We start from the raw sequence: 26,796 nt of genomic DNA, 5'->3' as shown, positions 1-26,796 counted from the left end.
TGGAAATGATAAATCTAAGTTCAAAAGAGCTAAAACAAATGGAAGAAGCAGTTGCTGAAGATTGAAGAGAAGACTGAAGTGACAGTGACATTAGTGAGCTATGAAGAGACACTATAGTAGCTCTGGTGCCTTTTCATACCTCCCATACCTTCCATACCTCTTGGGAGGTGCATCCACGACCTAAGAAGGATTATTAAGTGCCATTATTGAGTATTGTAGTGAGGAGATGATGTACTATTGATTAATTGAGAGAGAGAGAGAGAGAGAGAGAGAGAGAGAGAGAGAGAGAGAGAGAGAGAGAGAGAGAGAGAGTCAATTCTATCAAAACAATGTATCTACTATGAGAGATTGAGAGAGAAAACTATGAAGACAATGAAGATGAATACTGTGTGATTGATTTCCATTCAAAAATGGTGTATTCCTTTGTGTTCTTATTTATTATGATGGATTCTACGAAGATGTTGAAGATTATGGTTGATTCTATAAAATCTATGGGAGATATCTACTATGATGCTGCGTGAAGATTTGCTGCTTTTCTTGTTTTGGTCATCAAAAGAATGAAATAAAAGCTTGTTGATGTTACAATATAGATTCTCTTGCAGTAGAATTCCCTTTTCCTTGGTGTTCCTCTTGGGGCTCCAGCTATAGAATGCCTAAATTTGATATCGTATGCAAAAGTTATGGCCAAAATATGATAGTATTGTCAAGTTACTATAGCTATCCATGACTTCTACAACATGCTATGTATCTACTCAAAATGGATAAAATGGCTACTCCTCAACTCAATAAGCACTCAACAAGGTATAGAAATTACATGGCACATCAATCAGAATTTGAGCAAGGAGTAGAGAACACACAACAAATATGAGAAGAACAGAAATTACTTTAATTTCAAATGAACTAATACAAAGATGGGTCTGTCCACCCTTGCATTTCCACAGTGAAGCTTAGATGATGATCCAGACAGATGATAGGTGAAGAGCTTAATGATAGTTAGAAGAATTCAGATTGGGTGAAAGATAGATTAATGATGGGTTTAGAGGGGTCTTCCTTTTATAAGTCAAGAAGATAGTCTGATCGGCATGTCTGACCATATTATGAACCTTCCCTAGTTGGTTAAGGAATATTCTCTTTACCGTTAAGCTAAGGGCATTGGCCTTGAATCCCCATCAAGGGGGCCAACGGCCCCCTTGGGGCCCCTTAGCTAGGGGCCGCTTTCATGGTCCTTGGACCTCAAAATAGGGGCCCCTATTAACTCCCACACCCTACAACTCGATGCATTATGCCTCGAATTGCTACCAACATAACTATTTTATCTAACCCAAAGTTTAGATCCACGAAATGTCACATTTTTACCATCCGATCACATAGAACTCATTTGATATACAAGTCTAGACACCCAACCAATATCCATGCTCACACATGGCTTTTCCTCATAATGGGAGCTTTACAACTTAGAGCACTATGGATAATTGGTGGTACCTTATAAGGATGGGGCATTGAAACTCCTCAATAAGTGCATCGCGAAGTAGAACAAGTTGGAAGAATAAAAGACTCAATGTATACCTCGAGAGAAAGAAACAATGACTGCCATGAAACCTCGAGTTGAAGCTTTACGTTTGGGTTGAACCAAAGGATGAAGGAGCTTCTTGAATGGTTGGCTCTGATACCAATTAAAGGGGGTGAGCTTGAAGTGGAAGCATGCGAGAGTGGAAGTAAGAGCTATGGTGGAGAGAGAGAGAGAGAGAGAGAGAGAGAGAGAGAGAGAGAGAGAGAGAGAGAGAGAGAGAGAGAGAGAGAGAGAGAGAGAGAGAGAGGATGTGGGAACTCCAATAGTCACAATGTGTGACCAGCCTTCCCTCTATTCAAATGTCACTGAAAGAATAAAGAATGAAGTAAAAGAGTTAGGCGCTCGCCACCTGCAATGTACATGTGTGCAGGTATTGTCAATGTAATAATACACGGGTGGCTAGGCACAAGTGCCTTTACTCCCAACTATATCTTTAAACCAACCAAGCATAGCCATGTCAATAGTTAAAGGTTCAATTTAAGTTAACCTCTTGATGATGTTAGATCATGAAGGGTGGGAAGGCTAATAGTGTCAAACCTACCTTGTCCATACTCTCTTTCTTTTTCTTTTTTGAGATAAGACACATGTACACCTAAATTCCCACAAGGGTAAAAGCTAATACAACAAACTTTATGAATTGTTCATTACTAGAAGTAAGAGAAATCTAGATACACGAAAATCATAATGTTAAAAATTGGTTTGTTATATAGTGACAATTAGGAGCAAGTAGTGAAAAGCATACACATTTTAGAGATTCAATCAATCAAATGCTAAGGATTGAAAGCCTCCTTATCTAACTTGTTTGCATGATAGGTTTAGAAAGTGTCATAACATTGGGATGTGCTAGTGCTTTGTCAATGTGTTATGTCTAAGCATTTGTCATACATTTGGGCCTTGTGCTTAAAGGTCGTGAGTTGGACCATGCATTTCTTTTTGGTAAATAGGAACTAGAGCCAAAAACTCTAGTCTTGCCCCACAAATAGAGAGAAAACAATAGAGACTAGAGAATGTTAGGTGAACAAGTTTTACAAACCTTTTAAAACATGGAGCATCTAAAAGAAGGAACTTTTTAGTTGAAAGGGAAAGAACATTTGATGGTAAGACTTTATCTCTGTGAGGGTAATGATTGTAACCATTGCATTTCTAAGTAAAAGGAGGGCAAAAAACCCTTAGAAACATTTGTGTTTATCTCATTACGAATTAGATTACTTTGGCTCATGCCCAGGGTTTATGATAAATTTTTTTGGAGGGACTTTGTATGAATGAAATTACACGTTTGCTAGTTTTACTCGCAAAAAGTTTTGCAAAGTTCCTGTAGATTTTGAAGGGTTATTTTTGTCAGATTTTTGCAATTCATTAAACCTCTGTTTTTCTCGTGAACGTTGCTCACGCATAAGTCAGGTTATGCCCAAGTGCAGGCAGCTTTTATCGGAACATCCAGGTTCCTCTCGAGCATTCGATTCGTCCCCGGATTTCTTAGCTCAGCGAAGGGGAAGAAGGCAAGGAGGGGAAGAAGAAGATGATCCGCATCTTGTCTCGTTCCTTGTGCTCTAAGGTCGCAACGTCCTCGCCTGAACGTGCAGCCGCCGCGCTCCTTGAGGCCGGAAAACTTAAATCAGGTTTCTGATTCCTCCTGTCGTGTGAGCAATTCCATTTCTGCAGTTTAGTGTTTTGGGATGAATAAGTGCTGCGAAAATGACAATGTAAGCATCACAGGCCCAACTGATTCGAAATTTGCCCTAGGTAACCTGCAAAGTTGCTATTTGTACAGCAAAGGGCGATTTTCATGCTTGTTACTTCAGTGATGACGATCGTGCAGAAATTGTTCTATTCCTGCCTAAACCTGTTGTTATCATCAACACATCCTCATCTATGCCTAAACTTTATTAGCTTCGTTTTGCACGTTTTAAAGAATATTCAGCTGTTCTAGGTTCATTCAAACGTTGACAGTTTGAGAGTCTCTGTTTGCTTTTTGATCCACCTTCTCAAACATTTCGAACCGTCAAAATGTCACAACTGTCTCAAATTGTCGCTTTATCCAAGGGCGGATTACTGGAGGTTATATCAATAAACTTTCAAGTTTGGGATCTGAGATAATCCTTTGTGGAAGCCCATGAAGCCTGAACACATGTTGGATTGGGAACAATTGAAAGAAGAACAGAGAGACAGATATAGTAATGTCTATTAGAGGCCAAATTTGTGTAGGAGACAAATGTAGATACTATTATCCGTATCTTGAGTAGCATGGGAAAACTGGTTACTGAATATTACTTTATCCATATCTTGAGTTGTTCGAGATTTGATGACCTCCAGGACAGGCATAGGCATTGTCATGGCAGATTAGGGCAGTTTATGCAGCATCACATTCTATACGAGCACTTCGGGCAGCAATTTTGCTGAGTTGCCAGGTTTGGGCAGCGATCAGGGCAGGTTCATGCTGGGCAGGTAGGGCAGATGTGTCATGTGGCAGGCAGAATCCAGCTGCAGCATTTACTGCAGGCAGCAGATCATTTATTGCAGTCTGCCAGTTAGTACAGAAGTCAGCCAGTTTTGACTGATTGACCTGGTCATTTTAATCATTCTTTGCTGCCTATTTAGGGCAGGCTGCCCCCAGTTACAGCCACTTGTTCTTTGTGCAGATTAAAAGAATGCACTAACTGTTCAGTACTGCCTTCTAAATTCAGTGTACATTCACTGCAGTCTTTAGCATTCTTCTCTCTCTCTCTCTCTCTCTCTCTCTCTCTGTCCCCCCGTTTTCCCCCCCCCCCCCCCAACAAAGCCCCCGCCCCCCACTTGCCTCTCTGTGTTCACTTCTTTCTTTCACTCTGGTCATGTGGTTCTGCATTTGTTGCACTCTAACATGGTATCATACAAGTGTTGAAGGGCCGATCGATCATGGGAAGATTTGAAGATTAGATTTCTGTGTGACACAAAGGCTTCGTTTTCAGCATTTGAGGGCGAGTGGGAGGGTTCTGCATTGCCACAAGGCTGAAGCAAGTAGACATGTGGGAAGGAAAGCTAATTCACCATGATACTTTGTAGTACGAAGACACTTTATATAGAGATCTCGAGATGCAAGTCAAGGCAACATAAGTAGGTAGTGGAGCTGACAAGCTTGGAGGCATTATCATCGCCAAGAGCTCACTATTTTCCAAAATTGGAGGATTTCTTCCCTTTTGATGGTCTCAACTTTGAGGGGAGATTACCAACATGGAGTGGCATCTGTTGCAAAGGTTGGATTTTTTTGTGGTCCTAGATTGAGTAGATGAAGAGTTTAGTATGGAGGTCTAGTGTTGCAATTGTTTGCTAGCTAGCAATGAGAGGGCTAGCAATGTTTGGATGTCTCTATTAGTACATTTACATGGAGTATGCAACATGTCTGGTGAGAGCACTCACCTACTTTTACTCATGTTTTTGACACCTTCAATTCTAATGCTACTAGAAAGAGCCTAGAGGAGGAATCAGCCATTATAAATTGGAAAAGCGATGATTAATACAATTAACTATTTGTTGCAAATAAATGCTTTATATATGAATGGGTAGTGCGTTTTGCAAGGAGTGTCTTGAGAAACAACAACTTGAAAATTTGGAGATTAGGGATGAACCTAAGGGCAAAAAGTCTAGAGCTACTTTTAGTTTCGTTTGAGATGTATTTGGTGAGTAGTCAAATAATAATAGCATTGAGCTGTGTAGAGCATGGGGCAAAATTAGAGATTAGATTACATTGATCTTCTTTGATCGTGAAGCCCATGTGGACTTTATTTTTGCAGATTTGGCTACTAAACTTGGTGTTAAAGAGGATGATATGGGACCTATGGGTAAAGTTGGTGTCACTAAATTGATTGCTTATTACGCATTCTCTATTTATATCAATAAACTAATGACTCACTTTTCTATTTTCTATTTAGTAAATTTATATCAATAAACTAATGGCTCACTTTTCTTTAAGTGTTGATGATGATTTAGCATGGTTATGAGACCATTTAGAGACTAGTATTCCTAGTGCATCACTTAATTGGGTGATCAGAGCATTGTGATGGGGATATCTGGTGGTACAGGCAATACAAGTTGTGAAGGGGGAAGGAAGTGTCTGCCAAGTGTAAGAGTGTATGCAAGAATCAAGGAGTTACACATAAATGAAGATGGATTGAGTTCTAAGAAGAGGAAGTACATTAGCATTGTGTATGTGTATTAAGTGTGCATCCGGGGACACCTGGGAACATTTATTTGTGTGTTATAAGCATTGCATTTATTTGGGGTCATCCTCTTCCTTACAAGTCAAGGTTTAAGGTATTTTTTCTCTTAATGAATTAAGAAGAGAAGTATTCTTTCACTAAGAAAGACGAGAGAGGTAATTCTCTCACTAAGAAAGACAATAGACGTGAATCTCTGGAAGTGAGGAGAGAAGTGATTTTCTCTTTCTAAGGTCTAAGATGACACAAGCTTTTGTGGAAAGTCAATCTTAAGGTTGAGGCCCAAGGCAATCTAATGAACTCTCCTTATCTATGGCTCAAGGTGGTTGCATGGATCATAAGTTAAGAGTAGAGTTTAAAAAGTCGCTTTTCATAAAATAGACATGATGAAACCATTTTTAAAATATCTTGCGATAGAAAGCTGATCTCTAAAAACGGCCCGCGTGGGTTATCAGAAACGGCGAGATCTACAACTTTCGTGTTAGACATTTTTCCACCCGAGCAATGCACAGAGAGAGATTTTGAAATTGATGCTACAAAGTAGGTCCTAGAACAATCATATCCTGCATGAAGATCAATCTTTCCAATCTTGGCACTTAAGTCTCTCTTCAAGAAGAGAAGCTCTTGAAGCCTATAAAAGAGGAGGCTCTCCTTGGGTGTGGGAGAGGTGAATGAAGCATCACTTTGCATGCATCCAAGAGAAGAAGAGAAGGAGCAAGTACTGCGGAAGCTTTGCAGGAATCAAGCTCCAAGAGAAGAGCCCTATACATATTATGTAGGAGAGGAGAGACTCAAGAAGGATCAAAGGGTGCCAACTTCCAAGTTGTGCAAGTGTTAGCCGGTTGTATATCGTGCAAGGAACCGTGATCTTGTTCCCAAGATCCACAAGTTAAGAATTGATTTATGTGTAATGGAGGAGCTTGCTCCTTGTCAATAATATAACTCCACAAGGGGGGGGACTGATCCATCTTCTAGTCCCTAATGTGTTGTCAATCTCTCTCATAGAAGTCAGAAACGTTAGAAACATTTAGAAACGAAACGTTAGAAACGTGTTTTGTAAGTTTCTTTCAAGAGGGGGTAAAATAAGAAACACATGTTTTTTTATATAGGGGGTTTTAATAGTTTTGACTAGGGAAAGAGGTTCTAAACCTCTATGGAACTCTCTCTTAAACAAAGAATGGCCAATTGAGCTTGAGTGATAATAGAGTCAATTGAGAATAATACGTTACATATCCATGATCCAATATTTTATTTGTCACTTATGTCAAAGTTAGTCTTTGGACAGCTATACTATGGTTTAGAACTCAAACATTATAATTCATACATATGATACAAGGAAAATTGAAATTAACATGTAAATAGCCTATCTACAATATGGACTAAGTCAAGTTGCAACATCATGATTCTCATTTCAAAACAAACTGACAAAATGTCAAAATCGAGAATGAATTATAATATATCATAAATAACTCATAAATGAGACTAGAGTCGTATAATATTCAACTCTCAAGACAAGAATAGATAATCGAGTAACAAAGTCCAATAACTAAACAAAATCACAAAAAAGTCACTCTCGTTCAAAATCTTGAGCCCTCATGAGTCATTACACATCATCATCATCATGTTTAATATTGCCCAATAGTTTTTGTCAAAAAAACCATGTTTTGGATTCCAACTCACAAAAAAAAAAGAGCCCATGGTTTTTACTCTCAGAAACGTTTTGTACTTTAAGAATGTTTCGTAAGTTTCAAATTCAAAGAAACACATTTCTTAGTTGCTATGATCTCTATCTCTCTCTCTCTCTCTGTGCATCTTTCTTTTCTCTCATTCGTTCTCTCTTTGCGCCAGCATAATATTGACCATTTATCTTTTAAGTATATAAGAAAGTCGAGTGTGTATCTTGGATCTTATAACAGTTGGTATGACATGTCGTGGTCATGCAAAACCTGTGGACATCAATCATCGGAAAGCTCCATTTGCACATCTAGAATTATGTGGCCATCAATACTTTTTGTATTGCTCCTTTTTATGGAAGTGATGTTTCTCTTGGAATGCCATGCTGCCATTGTTGAGCTAAAAATGCATTACAAACTGATTACCTCTTTATAACAGTCCCAAAACATGTAAATTACTAAAAGTTTCAATCGATGTACAGTCCTAGAGAGTTTTTGTGCCCCATAAGCAAAACCTTGATTTGGGAGGATACTTTTGCATCTATAAATAGATAGGTTGCCCACCATTCAGAACGATTGATGGTGATGATGGTGATGATGATGATGATGCTAAGCAGGTAGAACAAAGAGAGAGAGAGGGAGGGGGGAATACAAGCAAGAGGTAAGCAAGCAATCGATTATAACCATGATTGTTTCAACCCTTGGTGCTTGCTTTTCAGCTTTTGCCCTGTTGTCAAGAGATGCCAGATTGTTGTATTCTAGTTGATGTTAGTTCTTCTCCAGTCCAGCTAGTGTTTTTGTTGTTGTGTCGGCTGCCCTACCATAGCATACCTTTAGCTTGCTGTCGCCTGCTGTTTATAGCCTTGGTGATTAGGTTTCTAGCCTCTAGTGGGTGGTACATTCCTGCATTTGTAATATTTAGTCTCCAGACTGCTGCATTTTGGTGACTAGCTTGCTACTTTTCACATTTAGGACTCTTTTAGCTCCGATTGGTGGTGAAAACACTTGGGATTTGTCTCTAGTGGACATCACACTTTGACTACATTCCTTGCTCTGCTTTTGAGCACTTTGTACACTCTCTCCATTATTTACAACATTGATTCATTCACTTTAGAGTTCTCTTTCTTTCTTTGTTTGTGTTTGTGTTTTTGCATTTTGTGTTTAGGGTTTTTGCAATTATTACGTTACTATTTGAGTAATTTTGTTTTGGGCATCTTTGTACATTTTGTGTTTTTTTAAGTTCAAATTCTCCATAGCCATAGGGTACATGTGTCGGTTGATACATATGCTAAGGAGGTGATTTTGCTGCATAGGGGGAAAACCTAGGTTTTGGATGTAAAATTGAAAGGGAAATTTGTTCTTGTTATATAAACTTAAACCATACCAAAAGCAATGAAAAATCATATTTCTATATACTTGGTCTTAACAAAAGGTGTTAATGATAATGAATGAGTTAGTAATGTATACAAGTTGGATAAGGAATAGATAGCCTTATTAAGAGTTTGAGGATTGTTTTTTGAGTCTTTGCTTGGAGAATTACCGCAAGAATGACCAAATAATTATGCTATCAATTTAATTTTTGACAGTAGTCTAGTGAATAATTTGCCTTATAGAGTGACTGTAGCTCAACAGAGGGAAATTATGAATCAAGTGTAGGAGTTGTTAGGGATTGATTCAACCAAGTTCATCACCATATTGTTCTCTTGTTTTGCTTGTGCAAAAGAAAAATGGTTCATGGTGTTGTTGAGAAACACATTTATTAAGTTCATTTTTTTTCATTAATTCTTTTTGGTTTGACACGTGTAGCCCCAAAGAGGGCTAGGTGTCTACGTTTTAGAGCCGTACCCGAGATTGCCCAGTGCCTATAAATAGGAATTAGACTCTCACACATTCTTACTTATATCCATGAGAGCCCTCTCTTTATTCATCATTCTTCTCTTCGTTTCTTAGCCTTTTGTTGCTGTTTATACCTCAACTTGGAGGACATTGCAGTTCATAGAGAATTCTTCCTTCTTGTCTATTGCCAAGGACCTTGTCTCTTCATTTGCCGGCTGCGTTTTGGAGGAGTTTAGGTCGCCCTATTGTTCTCATTCTTTAGGCTGGTTGGCAATAGATCTCCCCCTAGCACTTGTTGGCGATCACATTCTATGTAGTTTTGACATGTATCTTTGCAGTTGGTCCCTTCTTTGGTGATACATGTGGCTTTTGGTTTCTCGTTGATTTGCGTTTTGCAGCTAGTGATCACCTTGAGGCTGTGTTTTCAGCTTGCTGTAAGCCGCTTTATTAGCTAGGACAATGTAGTCATCTCATGGCTTTGCTTCATTGTATCAATATGATTTATTCAACATGATTCGTTGTTCACCATTCTTCACTCTTCTTTTGAGTTTTCTTCTTTTAGTGTTTGCGGCACACTTTGTGTTCACTGTTTCTTCGTGCAAACCCTACTCTCTTTGATATGGTATGAGTGCATTCTGTACTCACTTTTCGTAACATGCTATTAGAGTAGAGGTGCTTAGAGAGCTAAAGATCCTCTGTATGAGTGAAGTCAAAGGTTGCAGATGTTGGAAGTGTAGCCAGGGAACCTCGAGTAAGCAAGGGTGCATGAGGGAAGGTGAGGTGTGAATGAATTGGAGGGTAGGGAAAACCCTAATCCTAGCCCACAATGAGGCTATATAAACAGTTTGAAGGTCACTTGCAATGGGAGAGAGAGTGTACTAGTTGTACTTGTGAGTAACTCATTAAGCAAGATTTTCTTGTTGTACTTGAGCTCTCTCTCCCTCTTCTGCATACGTCTTTTGGCTCGCGCTCTGTTTTTTCAACATTGTATCAGAGCCATCTCTGATCCAACAAGCTCCATCCAGCTCCATCTTGACCTAAGTGCATAAGAAGAACTCATTCTTCTCACTTTACCTTTCTCCACCACAGCTAGCCTTGACCACAGTCTATGGAGGACCTGGGGAGAGGAAAAGAGGCAATATTTCTACCTGGTTTCTTTTGGAGATATTTTCTTTTGCTCAAGACGCAATAGGATGGCATGACAGAGCCTGACATTGTCCACAATAGAAGCCAGCATTGGAGCAAACATAGAAACATGTACAGTTTTGATAGCGCGAAAATCAGCGTGGCTCCCTAGGTTGCAGGGGATACAATCATCCAAGCCACCATAGGGCATTTGTAGCCCCTCAAGTGGGCTATCTCCATTTTAGAGGGTTTTTGGAAATTTCATCCCTGTTGCCCATACAGAGCCAAACCCTAATTGTGGGTCCTAGCAGCCATGAAAGCTTCATTGCAAGCTTTAGGGTCTTCTTAAACCCAATCATTATTTCAACTCTAACAATAATTCTAATCATTGATTAATCTTCTTTGGAGCTCGTTGTAGATATGGAAGCTCCACCTTAGGCTGGATACACTTAATGGGCATCAATAAGTCCATCAAAAGACCGACATATCACATCTCAAGTAAGGCATGAACTTGAGATGAGTGCTTATAAGCACTAATGCTCTACTTCTCAGTCATAATCTCGGTTTTACTTAGTTGTGGAAGGTGTTTTATGTCTTCAGGGGATTAAGACATATTTCCTAAGCATATTTCCACTATTGATCATTGCAAAGCTTAACTCCCACTATTGATCATTGCAAAGCTATGTGTCAAGTATAAACACATAGACCATTTTCTTCTCTTCATCTAATCTATTTATCTGAGTTCACATCAATTATTGTCAACTTGATTGCTTTTGCTTGTAGAGCCAAACTTATAAAGGAATAGACATTGCCGTTGCTATTGTGCAATCGGTAAGACTTTCCTATCATGGCCTATGTTGATGTGAAACCTCAAAGCCACAAGTTTGATGAGAGAGACTTTTACCCATGGCAGGTGCTAGTAAAATATAAAACAATTTGAGAGAGGCTATTGGTCATTCATTAAAGGGACAAAATCCTTTGATCCATCCAATCCTATGGATATTAAAGATAATGAAGGAGCCCAAGCCATAATAATGTTGCACTTGGATGAATCCTTAATTCACCATATTGACTAGCTTGCAACTGTGAAAAAAGAGAAATGGGATGAGCTCGAGAAATTGTATGGCAGTAGAGGGAATAATTCCAAAATCTTCCTCAAAATAGAGTTCTTCAGCTTGGAATACAAGCAAGGAGAAGACCTGGGAAAGTTTATTTCCCACATGAAGGGTTTGATGGCTCAAGTAGCTCGAGTCCAAGCTCTGGTTATTGCTGAAGAAGATGCCATTGCAATACTTTTGAAAACCATAAGGAAAGTCTTTTTAACTCTTTTTACTACCCTAAAAAATGTATCAAATCCTATACTTGAAGGTGTCATTCAGTTTTGTTTGGATGAGGAGAAAAGAAACCAAAAAGAAGGCATCACTAGTTGAGTATCTACCTTGACAAACCAACTCTTAGTCCATACTGTGACTATTAAATGTTCCTTTTGCAATGCAAAGGGACATATTGTAAGCAATTGTTGGAAAAAATACCCCAACAAGATGACGTGCAACAAATGTAAACAAACAGGGCATATCACTAGTAAATGCCCAAACTCTCTTGAAGTTCCCAAAGAATTGGAGCTCAACTATGTCTCCAAAGCATTTGATGACAGAATTTTCTAGTCCCATTGTACCATCTTTCCATAAACATCATTGTAGTCTATTTTATAAATGCATCCCATTGATTCATTGAGGGGGGAACCATTTACATGCTATGTAATCCAATGCCCCCTTGGCATTGAGGGGGGAGGGTGTTAGAAGTGTAGCATGGGAACCCTGAGCAAGCAAGGGGGCATGATGGAAGGAAAAGTGTGAATGAACTGGAGGGCAGGGGAGATTCTAATCCTAGCCCACAATGAGGCTATATAAATAACTTGGAGGTCACTCTCAATGGTAAAGAGAGTGTACCAGTTGTACTTGTAAGCAACTCATTAAGATTTCCTTATTGTACTTGAGCTCTCTCTCCCTCTTGTGCATACATCTTTTGGCTCTCACTCTGTTTTTTCAACAGTGGAATCGGCAACACTCTTAGATTTCCTTTTACTGTTGTTTTGCCAGGAGGAAACCATTATTTTCTCCCACCCACGCTCCCTTTATAGGTTTGACACACTAGTGCTGTGGTTTCTACAGCAAGAACAGTCATACTACCGAAGAGCATTGTCATCGACCTTTGCTCCCTATCCCTGTTGAGGGCTCTGTGTATTTCCCGTGGCACTCCTTGTGCCACCTCACCCTTTTGGGCCATAGAGATCATTTTGCATTGGCTATATGAGATTCTTATACTCAAGGCAATAAAACAAGGCACACGATGCATACTAACTTCTAAGCCCTTGTGAGCAAAAGGAGGCTTTAAGATCCCACAAGGTGATAAGCCTTCCTAGAGACCACCATAATATACTACTCGTGTGATGGAAGTTTGAATTTTCTCTATTGTCAACATTCTCTCTCATTCACTGGCCATTCCTCCAATTATTGTCATTAGTATGAGAAACGGGCTTAATAATTTAATTAAAAATGAACTCTAATTTTGGGATAGTGACTATTGCACCAATAGCAAAGGATTTGACATTGGGTTATGCAGTGGACACGTGTATGGGCTATTGTGAGAGTGCGTAATAGAAGAGGAAACACAAACACAGAGAGAGAAGGGAAGAAAAAGAATGCAAAGAAAAAAGAGAACGGAAGAGAAAATTTTGGATTGAACAATGGAAGAATGTTGAATACAAGGTTTGAATAATCCTTGCATGAAACCCAAGGCCAAAATGAGGGCACTAGATTAGGCCAATGGTGGATGGTAGCATTGGAAGATTGAGAAATGTTAGAATTTCAGAGTGTATTGGCCCTTGAAAAAAAAAGATCACCAACCAAATTAGAGGTAGCTATATGTAGCCCAAATATGCGAAAATTGATCTATCAGTAGGAATGTTCTAAAAATAGTAGTTGGCTAGCTAAAGTTGGCCAACTAGTATCATTTGATGGTGAAAATGTTGATATGGCAATATTTGGGCTGATCGTTGGTAAATAAAGTTGATAAATGAATGTGCTAGTGTGAACACATCTAGATCTTGACTAAAATGAGAAATGCATGCTCTAAAATGAATTGCCTAATGTTCATGTTTGACTTAGACTAAGGCTCAGAGGTAGAAGAAAAAGTCTATTTCATCGTATTTTATTTTTGTCAAAGATTCTAACAAGGAATCTAGAATTGAAGAGTCCATCTTAGATATGAACGAGGACCGAATGAGTTTCTTAACGGAGTATGAAGATTGTTTGGCAAACACTTTACCTGACGAGTTACCACCAGAGAGACCAGAAGATCATCACATTGATTTCATTCCTAGGAGCTTATCTCCTAATAGGCCACTCTATCGTGTGAGTCTGACACAATAAATGAGCCCTTAGAGAAGGGTCTAATAAGACCCAATCTCTTTTTGCTCTCTAGTTCTTTTAGTGCAAGAAAATGATGGATCTTGGCGCGTGTGTGTGGGCTATAGAGTCCTCAATAAAATTACAATTAGGAATAGGTTTTTCATTTCAAGAATTGATGATAGCTTGGATAGGTTGGATGGATCCAAAGTATTCAGTTGGATTGACTTGAAGACTGGCTACCATTAGATAAGGATTGCTTCTGAAGATATTCATAAAACAACATTTAGGAGAACTTTTCGTCTGTATGAGTTTCTTGTGCTACCATTTGGTCTCACCAATGCTCCTTTAACTTTTAATAGAACGATTGAAATAATCTTTAGTGCATATTGGAAGTTTACATGTATTTTCTTTGGTGATATTTTGGTTCATTCAAAAGATGAAGAAGAGCATAAGCAATATTTTCAAGAACTTCGTAAACACAAACTTTATGTGAATGGCAAAAAGAATAAAATTTTCCTAGAAGAGATTCACTACTTCAGCTATATTGTGTTCAAAGATGGGATTTGGATGGATCTAGAAAAAGTCAAGGCTGTTGTAGAATAGTCAGAATTAACTAGTGTTCATGAAGCTTGAAGTTTCTTGGGATTATGCTCTTATTACAAGAGTTTCATTATATGGTTTATAGTGGTTGTTGAACCATTACATGATTTAACCAAGAAAGTAGTGACATTCAGATGGACCAGACCAGAGAAGGAAGCTTTTGAAGCTCTAAAGTACTATATCAGCAAAGGACTTATTTTGATTATACCTAATTTGTTGAAACCTTTCTTTGTGGAATGTGATACTTAAGGAGATTGCATTGGTGCAGTCTTAAACCAGGAAGGGCAAACAGTTGCCTGTGCTAGCAGAATGTTGCAAAATGTAAAAAAGAATGCTACTAGCTATGAAAAGGAGTTAATGGCCATCACTTAAGCTTTAAAAGATTGGAGGCACTATCTTTTAGATAAATAATTTCTCATCAAGACGGACCATGATAGTTTGAGACATTTTCTCAACCAACCAAAGATTTCTGAAAAGTATATTTGACGTGTCAATTATTTAGCTCAATTTAACTTTCAAATACCGCATATTCCTAGGAAGCAAAACAAGGTAGTTGATGCCCTGTCAAGAAGATCTTAGATTCATGTAGTGTCCATGATTCATCTTACAAATTTCACTAGTGTGAGGGACATATATGCTTTTGATGAAGATTTTGAAATCATATGGGAGAGTTTACAACTTAGTAAAAGAGTAAGCTCTTATGTAATCAAAGATGGATTTTTTTTGATCAAGAATAAGCTATGCATTACTAAAGATTTTAGGCCTAAAGTAATGAAAGATTATCATGTAGCTCCTTACATGGCTCATCGTGGTATTTTGGTCACAACCAAGGCACTTGAAATGTATTTCTTTTGGCCAAGTACATTAAACAATTTATCAAAGAATGTATTTTGTACCAAAAGAATAAGTTTAATTGCCAAAAGCATGTAGTGCTTTTGCAACCATTATCAATTTCGAGCCACCCTTAGGAAAGCATTGCTATGGATTTTATTTTTGGCTCTCCAAAATCAGCAAAAACAACAATGATGGCATATGAACTATTATTGACAGGTTTAGCAAATAGGCTCATTTCATTCTAGTCAAGAAGACTATTAAGTCTCAATATATGATTAGAATATTTATTTAACAAATCTTTAAGTATCACGGGTTACCACAATTCATTGTAAGCGATAGAGATTTACGAACCACTAGTCTCTTTTAGCGAGTTCTTTTTGAAAATTTAGGTACAAAGCTTACATTTTTTAATTATTATTATTTTTGAACAGATGGTCAAAGTGAGATAGCTAATCTCATAATATTGGATATGCTAAAGTTCTATTGCCATGAAGCTAACCAACAATGGAAAAAATATTTGCCTTTGATAGAATATGCCTGTAACAACACAATTCATACTTCTATAGACAAAGTACCATTTGAGATTATATATGAAAAACCACTATTATTACCTATTCTCAAAACCAAGGAGAAGATATTTCATGTCGATGAGTTTGTGTATATTATGGATACAACTTTCGCCCAAGTTAGACGAGCTATTCAAAGATCTTAAAGAAAACAAAAGAAAGTAGCAAATAAGCATCAAAGGCAATTGATTTTATAAGAAGAAGATTGGGTGTGGTTGACATTTGACAAAGCTCGTCTAAGAAGCTCTAACAAGCCTTCATTCCAAGTTACTGAGAAGTTATGTGCCATTTCAAATCACTCAAAAGATTAATGATGTTTATTACATGTTACAACTTCCACAACATTGAAGAATTCACAATGCTATATCCATCTTTTGAAGCCTTATGTAGGGTCTCCACCACTCGAACTTGTAATAGAGGATTTACTTGAAGTAGATGAACTTGTAGAGATACTTTAACTAGAGCAATTCATACGATCATGAAACGAGAAAGAAACATTTCTAGAAAATTCATTCTGAAATACTTGCATGAAACTCTAATTTAGATTCTAAATGGACGCTAGAAGAGTATTTTAAAGACTCTAGAAATACTTGCAGTTTATGAAGAAGTTGTAAGATCAGAAATACTTCAAGCAATGTCTTGAGGATAAGAAGGATTTCAAGAGAGAGGGATATAACAAACCTTTTGTATATTAATTGTTACCAAGATATATTTGCTCAACGATTCCAAATTAGTTTGATGGTCATGTGCTTTGAAAGGTCATTTGTATTATTTAAGTGTTTCAAAATATGATTAAATACTCATCTTTCTATTCAAGGGTGACCAAGGGCTAGAACACCCTATAATTATACTTGGGTCATCATTGACGAGATGTTCGAGAGTAAAATTAAAAGTTTAGTCGGGTGGTTAGATAGTCCAAAAAGCTCAAATGACTAAGACTTTTACACTCTAATAATCACATTGACTAGAAGCCCATGTAATGATTGGTTTCAGAAAGTGAAACTAGATGCTCATAATCGAAGAAACAAACCATGAATTGGTGAACCAATATAGTGAGCTCTCCAGAAGTTAAATTTGATGACTCCTAAAATTTAGAAGATTACTATTTTTGAAAGTTGTTTAAATGGAAATTTTGTTCGTGTCAAAGGCTCTGGAATTTTCACAAGGAACAATTTTGTCTTTAGCAACCATCTCAAATCCTTAACCATTTGAGAGATTTTTAGAGTAGAAGGTTTGGAAACTTTTTTATCTAGAAAAGTGACGTGTGGCATCTAAAAGAGGACATATGGCATTTTGAAGTGATAGTGTTCCTACACTTGTCATTTTCAGCAAACGCTTGTTAGTGTGCCTCTACTTTCCACTTTTGAGCACCCAAGCTAGCTACCATTTGCTTCAATGCCGATTACATGTTGCACATAGCTATGGCACAATTGTGCTATACCACCATATCATCCAAGAGGATTATTAGCCACCATTTGCTTCAATGCCGATCATCATTCCTACTTCTCGCATAGCTATGGCACAATTGTGCTATACCACCAGCATCCAAGAGGATTGTTGATCGGAGATGAAACATTTTACTTATTCTGTGCTTGCCCATTGTGAAGTTGTTGTATCATGTGGATAGTGATGTTCCTTACATTAGGAAGATTTATGAGGCAATGGATCAGATGATAGAAAACATCCCATCCATTGAGATAGATAATGCTAGATTACAAGAGATTGAAGAACTTGTGGTAAGTAAATGGAATCAGTATTACTCTCCATTACATCATGCAATTTATGCATTGGATCTTGAGTTCCAATACAAGGGAAAAGTTCTTCAGGCAGATGCAGAGGTGGTGGGAGGTTGGAATTCAACTCTTAAGAAGTTGATTCCTACTCTAGAGGAACACAGGTTGGTGAAAGATCAACTTGCAAACTTTCGTAATAAGGAGGGAATTTTTGGGTGGCTTGATGCTCAATATGATAGGTAAACCCATGTACATTTTTAAAATCTCTACGTAGCGATTCTTTAGTATTATAATTTGAATCGATAAGGGATTCTTTTCTCAATGTTGTATTTATCTTGCAGATTTCCAATTGGTGTTGTGACTTGGTGTGAGGACTATGGAGCAGACTCACCCGAGCTTCAAAACTTGGCTATCAGGATTCTTAGCCTAGTTTGCTCATCATTAGTACTAGAGAGACTTTGGACCACCTTTAGTCACATCCACACGAAGAAAAAGAATCACTTAGGGCTTCAAAGAGCAAATGACCTTGTTTTTGTCAATGCAAACCTACGTTTGTTGACAAAAATGAAGTCAGAGTATTCTCGAGACATATATATAGGATTTTATAAAAGTGAGTAGGATTTTGGGTCTATGCAAGATGCCGGTGATGAGGAGGAGGATGAAGAGAATCTATCTATAGCAACTAAAGACTATGAAATGGATGAGGAAGATGGAGATGGAGAGGAAGATGAACTATGAAATGATAATTAGTTATCAATCACTTTCTTTTTGCATTTTGCACTTATTTAGAACTGTTCCCTCTTTGCAATTAGCATATGAATTATGTTTCAAAATCCTTGTTCACATTAGGAAGCTCCTTTTAGCTTATACCTTTTGTAGAACTCTTCAAAACTTGGAAATTAGAAAGCTTTGATTGTGAGTATGAAACTTGTAATCTATATTGTAACTTCCAAGCACCTGGGCTCTCTCTCTCTCTCTCTCTCTCCCCCTCTCTCTCTCTCCCCTCTTTGGTGATGTGGCTTTTCGTTCCCCTCTCCTTGAAAAAATGTCATTTTTGTTTTTGTTTCGGTTTCCTCGTTTCCCTTAACTATGAAGTATATGTCAAATAACCAAAGACACGAATATGTGATACCACTAGTTTCTGGCCATTCTAAGTCTCATAAGGTGCACGTTCAGCCAATGCTTTAGTGGGGCTGCGATTCAGTACATACATGGCACATATAATAGCATCAAGCCAAAACTTTGGGGACAGCTTATTGTGTGACAGTATACAACATGCCATTTCCATCAAAGTATAATTTTTTCTTTTAGCCACATTGTTTTGTCGAGGTGTGTAAGGCATTATACATTGATGTATAATGCCCCTTTCAACCAAAAAGGAGTTAAACTCTCGTGACATATATTCCCCCCCCTTGATCAGTACACGGTGTAATCAGCTTGCATTCATTGCCATTTTCAGCCAAGGCAAAGAAAGTTTTAAAGCATGCAAATACTCCTGATTTGTACCTCAAAGCATATGCCCAACAATAATGAGTCATGTAATCAATGAAGGTAACAAAGTATAAGTATTCTTCGATGGATTTGACATACATGGGTCCACAAATATCACCATTCACAAGCTGTAATTTTTGATTAGCACGCATAGATCCACTTTTGGGAAACAAAGCACGATGCATTTTGCCAAGTACACAACTTTCACATACATTGTGAGTAGGTGCGTTTAATGGAGGGAGATCAAGCACCATATTTTTACTTTTTAGGCGAAGCAAAGTTCCATAATTAAGATGACCAAACCGAGCATGCCATAACTCAAGGTCATCCACAATGGTGGCATCAACTTGTAATGCATCCTTTGATACTCTTCTCTCATATAAATCAAGCTTAAAGAGTCCATCATACAATGTGCCAATGATAATGAGGACATCTTCATCACTACAATCATAGACATTGCATTGATCCATGTGAAATTTAACCACAAAACCAACATATGCAATGACTGAAACTAAAAGTAAAATTTTCTTTATACTTGGCACATACAAGATCTTTCCAAGCATGATGGTTTTCCCATCTATTGCAATGATGGGAATTCGACCAATGCCTTGGATTGCATACGAAGCATTGTTTGCACATATAATGGATCCCCCCTTTCGTACATTTGCATATGATTCAAACGAGTCATGAAAGGATGTTATATGCTTGGAAGCTCGGCTGTCAAAATACCGCGCGTTGCAATTTTCAGCCACTAAAAGACCATGTTCATATGAAGAAGAATCATACGAATAATGCACACAAAAGCATAATATTGACCAATGTCCAAATGTGTGGGTGTATTCTTTGTATTTGCTGATTTTTTAGCAATGCTTATGCTTGATGTTTCTTCTTTTCACTTGCCATTCTCTTTTTGCATTCTTCAATAATATGCTTCTTTTTTTGCAATAATTGCTTCTCTTTTTATAAGCACCATCATCCTTGTTGCTTGAAGAGTCCATAGAAGAAGTTGCTTTGCCTTTACCCTTTGAGTTTGAGGGCTGCCATGGCTTGCTGCAAAAGCTTGATTGTCCATACTTATGTTAGAGCGATTCACCTTTGATTGCTCTTTTGGTAATAACAATGATACCACCATATTAATTGTGTATGCATTGGCATCTCCTTTTGCAAGTAAGTGAAGTTTAGTGCCAAAAATCTGATAAGTATCAAAAGATTCATTGGTGACAATGGATGAACTAGGAGAACTTGTATAATTTTGTGTAGTCAAGCTTGTGGGCCTAACTTTTGAACCATGTACATAATCCCAAAGCTGCTTGGCAATAAGAACATGCTTCATCATGTATGTCCACATGGGATAATTAGTGTCATTTAATTTGTGACAGTCCCCAAACATATTTAACAAATCATTTTGCCTTGCCATTGCTTGCTGCAAATTTCTGGTTTTTGTGACTAGTTGTTGTCCAAAGTGCAAATGTAGGGGCAGCACAAAATAAAGCTTAGCAAAGACCAAAAACTTACAAATTTTTGCAAAATTGATGATGGCAATGAAGAATTTGCAGCTAAAATGGCTCTGATGTGTGCGAATGTCATTGTAAAGTGTATAATTAGCCTCATTGTCGATGAATTTGGGGAAATTTCACAAAAGCCCCAAACTTAATTGCTGAAATTTGAGTTAGAATGTGAAAAGCTCTAAATTTCGGCATGAAATGGAGCAATTTTTGAGCACCGAATGCAAAATCCCTAAAATTTTAGTGAGATTTGGGGTCTTTAAGCAAAAGCTGCAAAAATTTTGAAGGGATTTGGGAGAAATTGATGCATGTGGGAAAATCCCCAAAATTTTTGCATTGCACGTGAACAAGAGCTATTTTGTGTGGCTAAATGCGGATTAAGGCTATGGACCATAAATATTTCAATATTTTATTGATTGTTAGGGAGAAATGCAGCACATGGAAATTTAATTGGTGCTTGGCGGGGTTGGCATGATGTGGATGTGTTGTCAAGGCATGTTGGCCGCGTCAACTGTGTGGACAGGTTGCGCTTTGTGAAAGGGGCTTGTTGGGGTACAACAGAATTGGTCAGTGCATGCTAGGGGCTGTCGCAGAGACTCTTGGGCAGCGTGGTAAGAATCGGGCAGCGGGAGAGCTGATTGAGCTATCAATGCAAAAACGGAGGCTACTCAGGCAGGTGACATGCAGCACATGCAAAGGATGGTGAGCAGGTTGGTGACGAGTGTAGATCACAAACTGTTGTTGACAGGAAGCAAGATGCAAGTGTAATGAGTGTAGGCAACAACTAATTGATGGACAATCGGTGAGGAGAAGAGCGACTGAGCTCGAGGCTCAATGATGGCTAAGGCGGTGTTGGTGGCGGTTGCAAGGTAAGCTTTGATACCACTGCTCGGTTGTTGGGGTTCAACAGCATGCACACAAACGCACTCACAGTGAACAATTGAACAACAACAAGAGAGAAGAGAGTGCTAGAATGTCACATTCACTATGTGAGAAAAATATGAAAGTACAATTCCTAACGTTCTAAGTACCACAACCACTTACAGGTGTTCACATGAGGAAAAATCCTTCTCTAGCTAGAAAATAAAAAGTGTCCTTGGATAAGGGAGCATTTATACCAGAACTTAGGAGGAACATGATAAGTGCAATAAGTCTCCATGGGGTGTACTTGTCTATCTTGCGAAAATGAAGGATAGTACGATGTGTTGGGTGTAAAGTCCCTTAATCTCTGTGTGTATAAACTTATACGGGTGTGAACACACCCTTATTTTACCCTAACGTATAAATACATCTTATTCATTGTGTAGTGTCACTCGCTGTACACTCATCTTGGGATTCTCTCACTCTCACTCTCGACATTGCTCTTGCTCCATTTTTTTCTCGCACCTCATTGTGCACTCATCCCAACAAACTAGTATTAGAGCTGCGGCAAGGGTGTGCGCGCTTCTCGAGGACAGTGCGAGTTAGTTCAGCGCACGTGCGAAGAAGGAACTAGGTTGTTCATATTTCAGCCAATCGATGGGCAGTAGCCATTCGGCTTGACTAGACGACTAGTTAGGTTGGCTAGTTGCATTGTTTCAGACCAATGTGGGTAGCGGATCAGCAGGCGATGATCGTTTTTGACCAAACAGGCTAGGTGGAGATCAGCTGGCAATGGCGTGAGCAGACAATGGCTTGCACAAGTCAAGCATGAGCAGGCGTGTTTGGCGTGAGCTGGCGACTGTGTGGACAGGCGATGCTTGGTGAAGTCCACGTGAAAGCGGACAGGTAAACGGCAGCGCATCTGTCATTTTTTTTCGTCAGTTTTTAAAAAAAAATTCTGCAGTTTGCCCCCCCTTCTCATTGACAAGGGTTTGCATGTGTAAGCACAACTCTCACATTTGTGCATATTTATGCTAGAAAATTTTGGGTTTTCCCAGATTTGATGTTGTTCATGCATAATAGTGACATTGGACCCGAAAATTGCAGAAATTGTGCACACTAGCCTTGAAAATTTTGGGGCTTTTCATGTATTAGTGAAATTTTGCTCAGCTGAGCCGAATTTATTGACATTGGTGCACACTTGAACTTGAGAAATTTGGGGCTTTTGCAAAGATTGCTGAGTGAAATTTTTGGGCTTTTGCTGAAATTTGTGAATTTTGGCAAAATTGATGTGTGAAATGCACATTGGGGACATTGCTGAAGCAATCTTGGTGCTGTAAGCAGTGAAATTCAAGTTTATTATCTCCCACTTGTGAGATTTTGAAGAAATTGCAGAGAATTCTAGAGTTTTTGTGTATTAGAAGTGCTTACATGTGTATACAATACACATGTTTGGCAACTCCCATGGAGTTGATATATTGCGGAATATTCATGGTGCAGCAGTCTTAATGATGATTTGCAGATCTGGGATTGTTGCAAAGGTATTTTCGATGATATTACTGAAGTGCGAGTCACCTTGCAATGGTGTATGCATGGATTATATGCTGAAATCTTAGTTATATTGTTGAAAGTCATCCCTTCTACTGTTGTACATGAATTTGGATCAAATCTTGCTCTTATCGCTTGAAATTTTGGGCTGAAACTAGCTGAATGTTCAGCCTAATATTTAGTGTCATAAATGTGAGATGGAGAGGATTGAAGCTCAACTCAAGAGTGCAATAGACAGTGTGGAGAGTGAAGCATGACATCCAATGCAATAGACTGAAAGAGTGTAATCTGAAAGTACAAAGTACAACCCTTAAACCTTAGGGTTGTAGGGGGTGTTCACACTTGAACACGATAAGTGCCTGTAAGTGTGTGACATAAGCACATACGAAACAAGACAATAAGTCTGGGGGAAAAAACCTCTCGTATCGTGAGTAAAAAGTGCTCCAGTGTCCTACTGATCACACTGTCACTTCTTTGTGAGCGTAGGCGTGAGTGAAAACCCAACAAACCCCCCCTAGAGTGAAGAGTGATCAAAAGTACAAGGATCATCTGCCACCAAAGGGGATCAAATTTAAAGCATTGCGAAATGCTTCAAATTTGTCACGAGGAAGAGCTTTGGTGAAGATGTTTGCCACATTACTGGTGGTAGGACAATAGACAAGGCTGATATCACCTGCCTGTAGCCTCTCTTTGACAAAGTGATAATGTATCTCAATGTGTTTGGTGCGTACATGAAACACTGGGTTCTGTGTCACTGCAATGGCACTTTGACTATCGGTGAACAGAGGAGTAGGCTGCGTAACAGATACATCCAGATCAACTAGCAAGTTTCTAATCCATACGCATTCAACTGTGGTAGTGAAAGCTGCCTTGTATTCAACTTCACATGTTGATGTGGCAACAATGGATTGTTTCTTGCTAAGCTAAGATATACAAGATGAGCCAAGAAAGAAACAATTGCCACTAGTGGAGTGACATGAATTATAATCACTAGCCCAATCAGAATCACTGTAAGCATGTAACTACAGTGGTCCCCCCTTGGCATAAAGCAATCCAAGAGATCTAGTACCTTGCAAGTAACGAAAGACATGCTTAAGAGCTTGCCAATGTGACATGCGTGGCTGATGCATATATCTGCTCAAGGCTGAAACTGCAAACTGTATGTCCGGCCTAGTATTGCATAGGTAAATAAGACATCCAACTGCTGGAGCATATGTGTGTATATCAAACCAATCACTGTCATCATGTAATGACATCTTTAGTCGAGGTTCCATTGGTGTACAGACTGGCTTGCAAACTTGTAAGCCAAACTTCTCAAGAAGTTTACCAATGTATCTTGACTGTGATAAACCAATACCTCTAGCATCATGTATGAATTGAATGCCCAAGTAATATTGCAAAGACCTCGAGTCTGACATCTCAAAAGTTTGCTGCAAATTTTGTTTGAATGCTGAAATCTGATCAGCATGTGTCTCTGTAAGCAAAAGATCATCAACATATAGACAAATGATCAGCATGGATCCCCCTTCTTTACATACGTAAAGGGTAGACTCAGATGAGCTATTTATAAACCCTTGGCTGAGCAAAAAGGCATCCATCTTTGCATACCAAGCTCTAGGAGCTTGTTTCAAACCATGTAAAGCCTTTTTCAGCTTGCAAACCAAGTGTTTGGATCCCTCAACTACAAAACCAATGGGCTGCTATACATATACTTTCTCATGAAGTTCCCCATGTAAAAATGCAGTTTTAATATCCAACTGATGCACAGTCCATCCATAATGGGCAGCCAAACTTGATGGTCGTCATTCGGGATGGAGGAAATGCCTCCTCATAGTCAATGCCTTTCTTTTGCGCGTAGCCTTTAGCTACAAGCCTTGCCTTATATTTGTCAATGGATCCATTTGCATTCTATTTCAGCTTGTAAACCCATTTTGTTCCAATGGCTTTCTTCCCAATGGGCAAAGATACTAAATCCCATGTTTGATTCTTAGTTATAGAATCCAATTCAGCTTGCATTGTTGCCATCCAATGCATACTTTGTTGTGCATCCTCAAAACATTCAGGCTCCTCATTATCAAGTGTGCTTGCTGCCATAACAAACTCCATGGTATGTACAGTATCATGCATATGAGCTTGCCTTCTAGTACGACCAGCCATAGGTGCATCGAGATGTCTATCTTTTATAATCTATAAATACCATCTAGGCATTTGTCTTGCCTCCTGATTGTGCATAAGCTCTGACTGAATTTCAGTTTCAGCAATTTGCTGAATATTTAGATTAGCCAATGGCTGATTTTTTGCATTTTCCAATGGAGCAGGTAGCTGAACATTGAGTTCACTTAAACTCCAGCTGAATCACCAAATGTAATGGGTAGCAGCCCTTCAAATACATCATGGGCAGTCTGATATGTGTTTAAACAAGCGAGGGATAATTCTGATTTTTCATCAAATAGTATATCCCTACTGACAAACACCTTTTCAGAGACAAGATCATAGAGTTTGTAGCCTTTGCTCTCACTACTATATCCCACAAAAATGCATTTGACAGCCTTGTTATGCAACTTTTTTCTGAGTACCTAGGGAATGTGTGGATATGCAAGACACCCAAAGGTACGAAAGTGTTCAACACAAGGTTTCCAGTTGTTCCAAGTCTCAAAAGGTGTAATTTTCTTTAATGCTTTGGTGGAGAATCTGTCCAAAACATGGCAAGCACACATAATAGCTTTCATCCAAAAACTGTGTGGCAAGCTCTTTGCTTTTAGCATACATCTAGCCATCTCCATGAGTGATCTATTCTTCCCCTCTGCAACCCCATTCTGTTGTGGAGTATAAGCAATAGTGAACTGATGAACAATGCTCTTCTGCTTCAAAAAAGAATTTAGTATAGAGGACATTTATTCCCCCCTCGGTCAGAGTGGAAAGTCTTTATTTTACAGCCAGATTGGTTTTCAACAAGTGCAACAAAAACCAAGAATGTGTCATACACTTTTGACTTCTTTACCAAAGAATAGACAAAGCAGAATCAAGTAAAGTCATCAATAAAAGTCACAAAATAGTAACATCCTCCCAATGACTTTGTCTGCATAGACCCACATACATATGAATGCACTAACTGTAACTTGGTTGTGGCTCTAAAAGCAACATCAAGGGGAAACGAAAACCGATGCATTTTCCCTAAAATACATCCCTCGCACAAGTGCTCAAGATGTCTCTCCAGAAGAGGCAATTCATCTAGCATCTGTATACGCTGTAAGAGCGTCAAGCTACCAAAGTTCACATCCCCCATGCGAGCATGTCATAACTCTGCCTGTATCATAGCAAGAGTAATAGTGGATGTGTAGTATGCTGGTTGATCAATTGAAAGAGCATCCAACTCATATAACTCATGACATAAAGTGCCAGTTAAGACCAAAGTCATGTGTTCTTTGTCTCTCACCATGTATCTGTCATTATCGAATGTGACCTGCAATCCACAACGTGCCAAAGAAGAAACAAAGAGTAGATTATTCTTTATACCTGGCACAAACAAAGCATGCACTCTACCTGAAAGTCGGTATACTTTCAGGACAGCTTTGACTAATTTGAATGCTCAGCTGTTATACTTTGATGTGGAGAGTTCTTTGCTGATGGAAGAACTCAATAAGCAGAATAACTTAGTAAACAAGTTCTCAAATAGAGCATGCAATAAATCTCATGGAAAGAATGTGGAGTGCCATCATTGTGGCAAAAATGGGCACTACAAAAGGGATTACTTTCAATTGAAGAAAGAGAAGGGAAAAAACAAAAACAAGGAAGCCAACAAGGTTGAAAACAAGGACAATCAATATACCTAAAAGAGCAATGTGAAAATA

The 26,796-nt window shown here is 38.6% G+C and overlaps 1 protein-coding gene across 2 annotated transcripts in view; it reads left to right on the top strand.

Annotated features, from left to right (window-relative positions):
• The first annotated feature begins 2,917 nt into the window (after positions 1-2,917).
• Positions 2,918-26,796, top strand: part of LOC148028172 (uncharacterized) — a 33,972-nt gene continuing 10,093 nt past the window's right edge. The window contains exon 1 of one of the 2 annotated variants that reach the window (XM_087689865.1): positions 2,918-3,189. In XM_087689865.1, the coding sequence (XP_087545991.1) occupies positions 3,090-3,189 (100 nt within the window). In that variant the 5' untranslated portion in view covers positions 2,918-3,089. The remainder of the gene's footprint in view (positions 3,190-26,796) is intronic. The other variant, XM_087689866.1, reaches the window with a different exon arrangement.

This window comes from Lygodium microphyllum, chromosome 12 (genome assembly GCF_053477565.2).
Source record: "Lygodium microphyllum isolate KBCC chromosome 12, Lygodium_microphyllum_v1.1.10, whole genome shotgun sequence".
In the NCBI taxonomy this organism is placed as follows: domain Eukaryota; kingdom Viridiplantae; phylum Streptophyta; class Polypodiopsida; order Schizaeales; family Lygodiaceae; genus Lygodium; species Lygodium microphyllum.
Note: the sequence above shows the minus strand (reverse complement) of the source record. Positions and strands in the feature narration are given on the sequence as shown.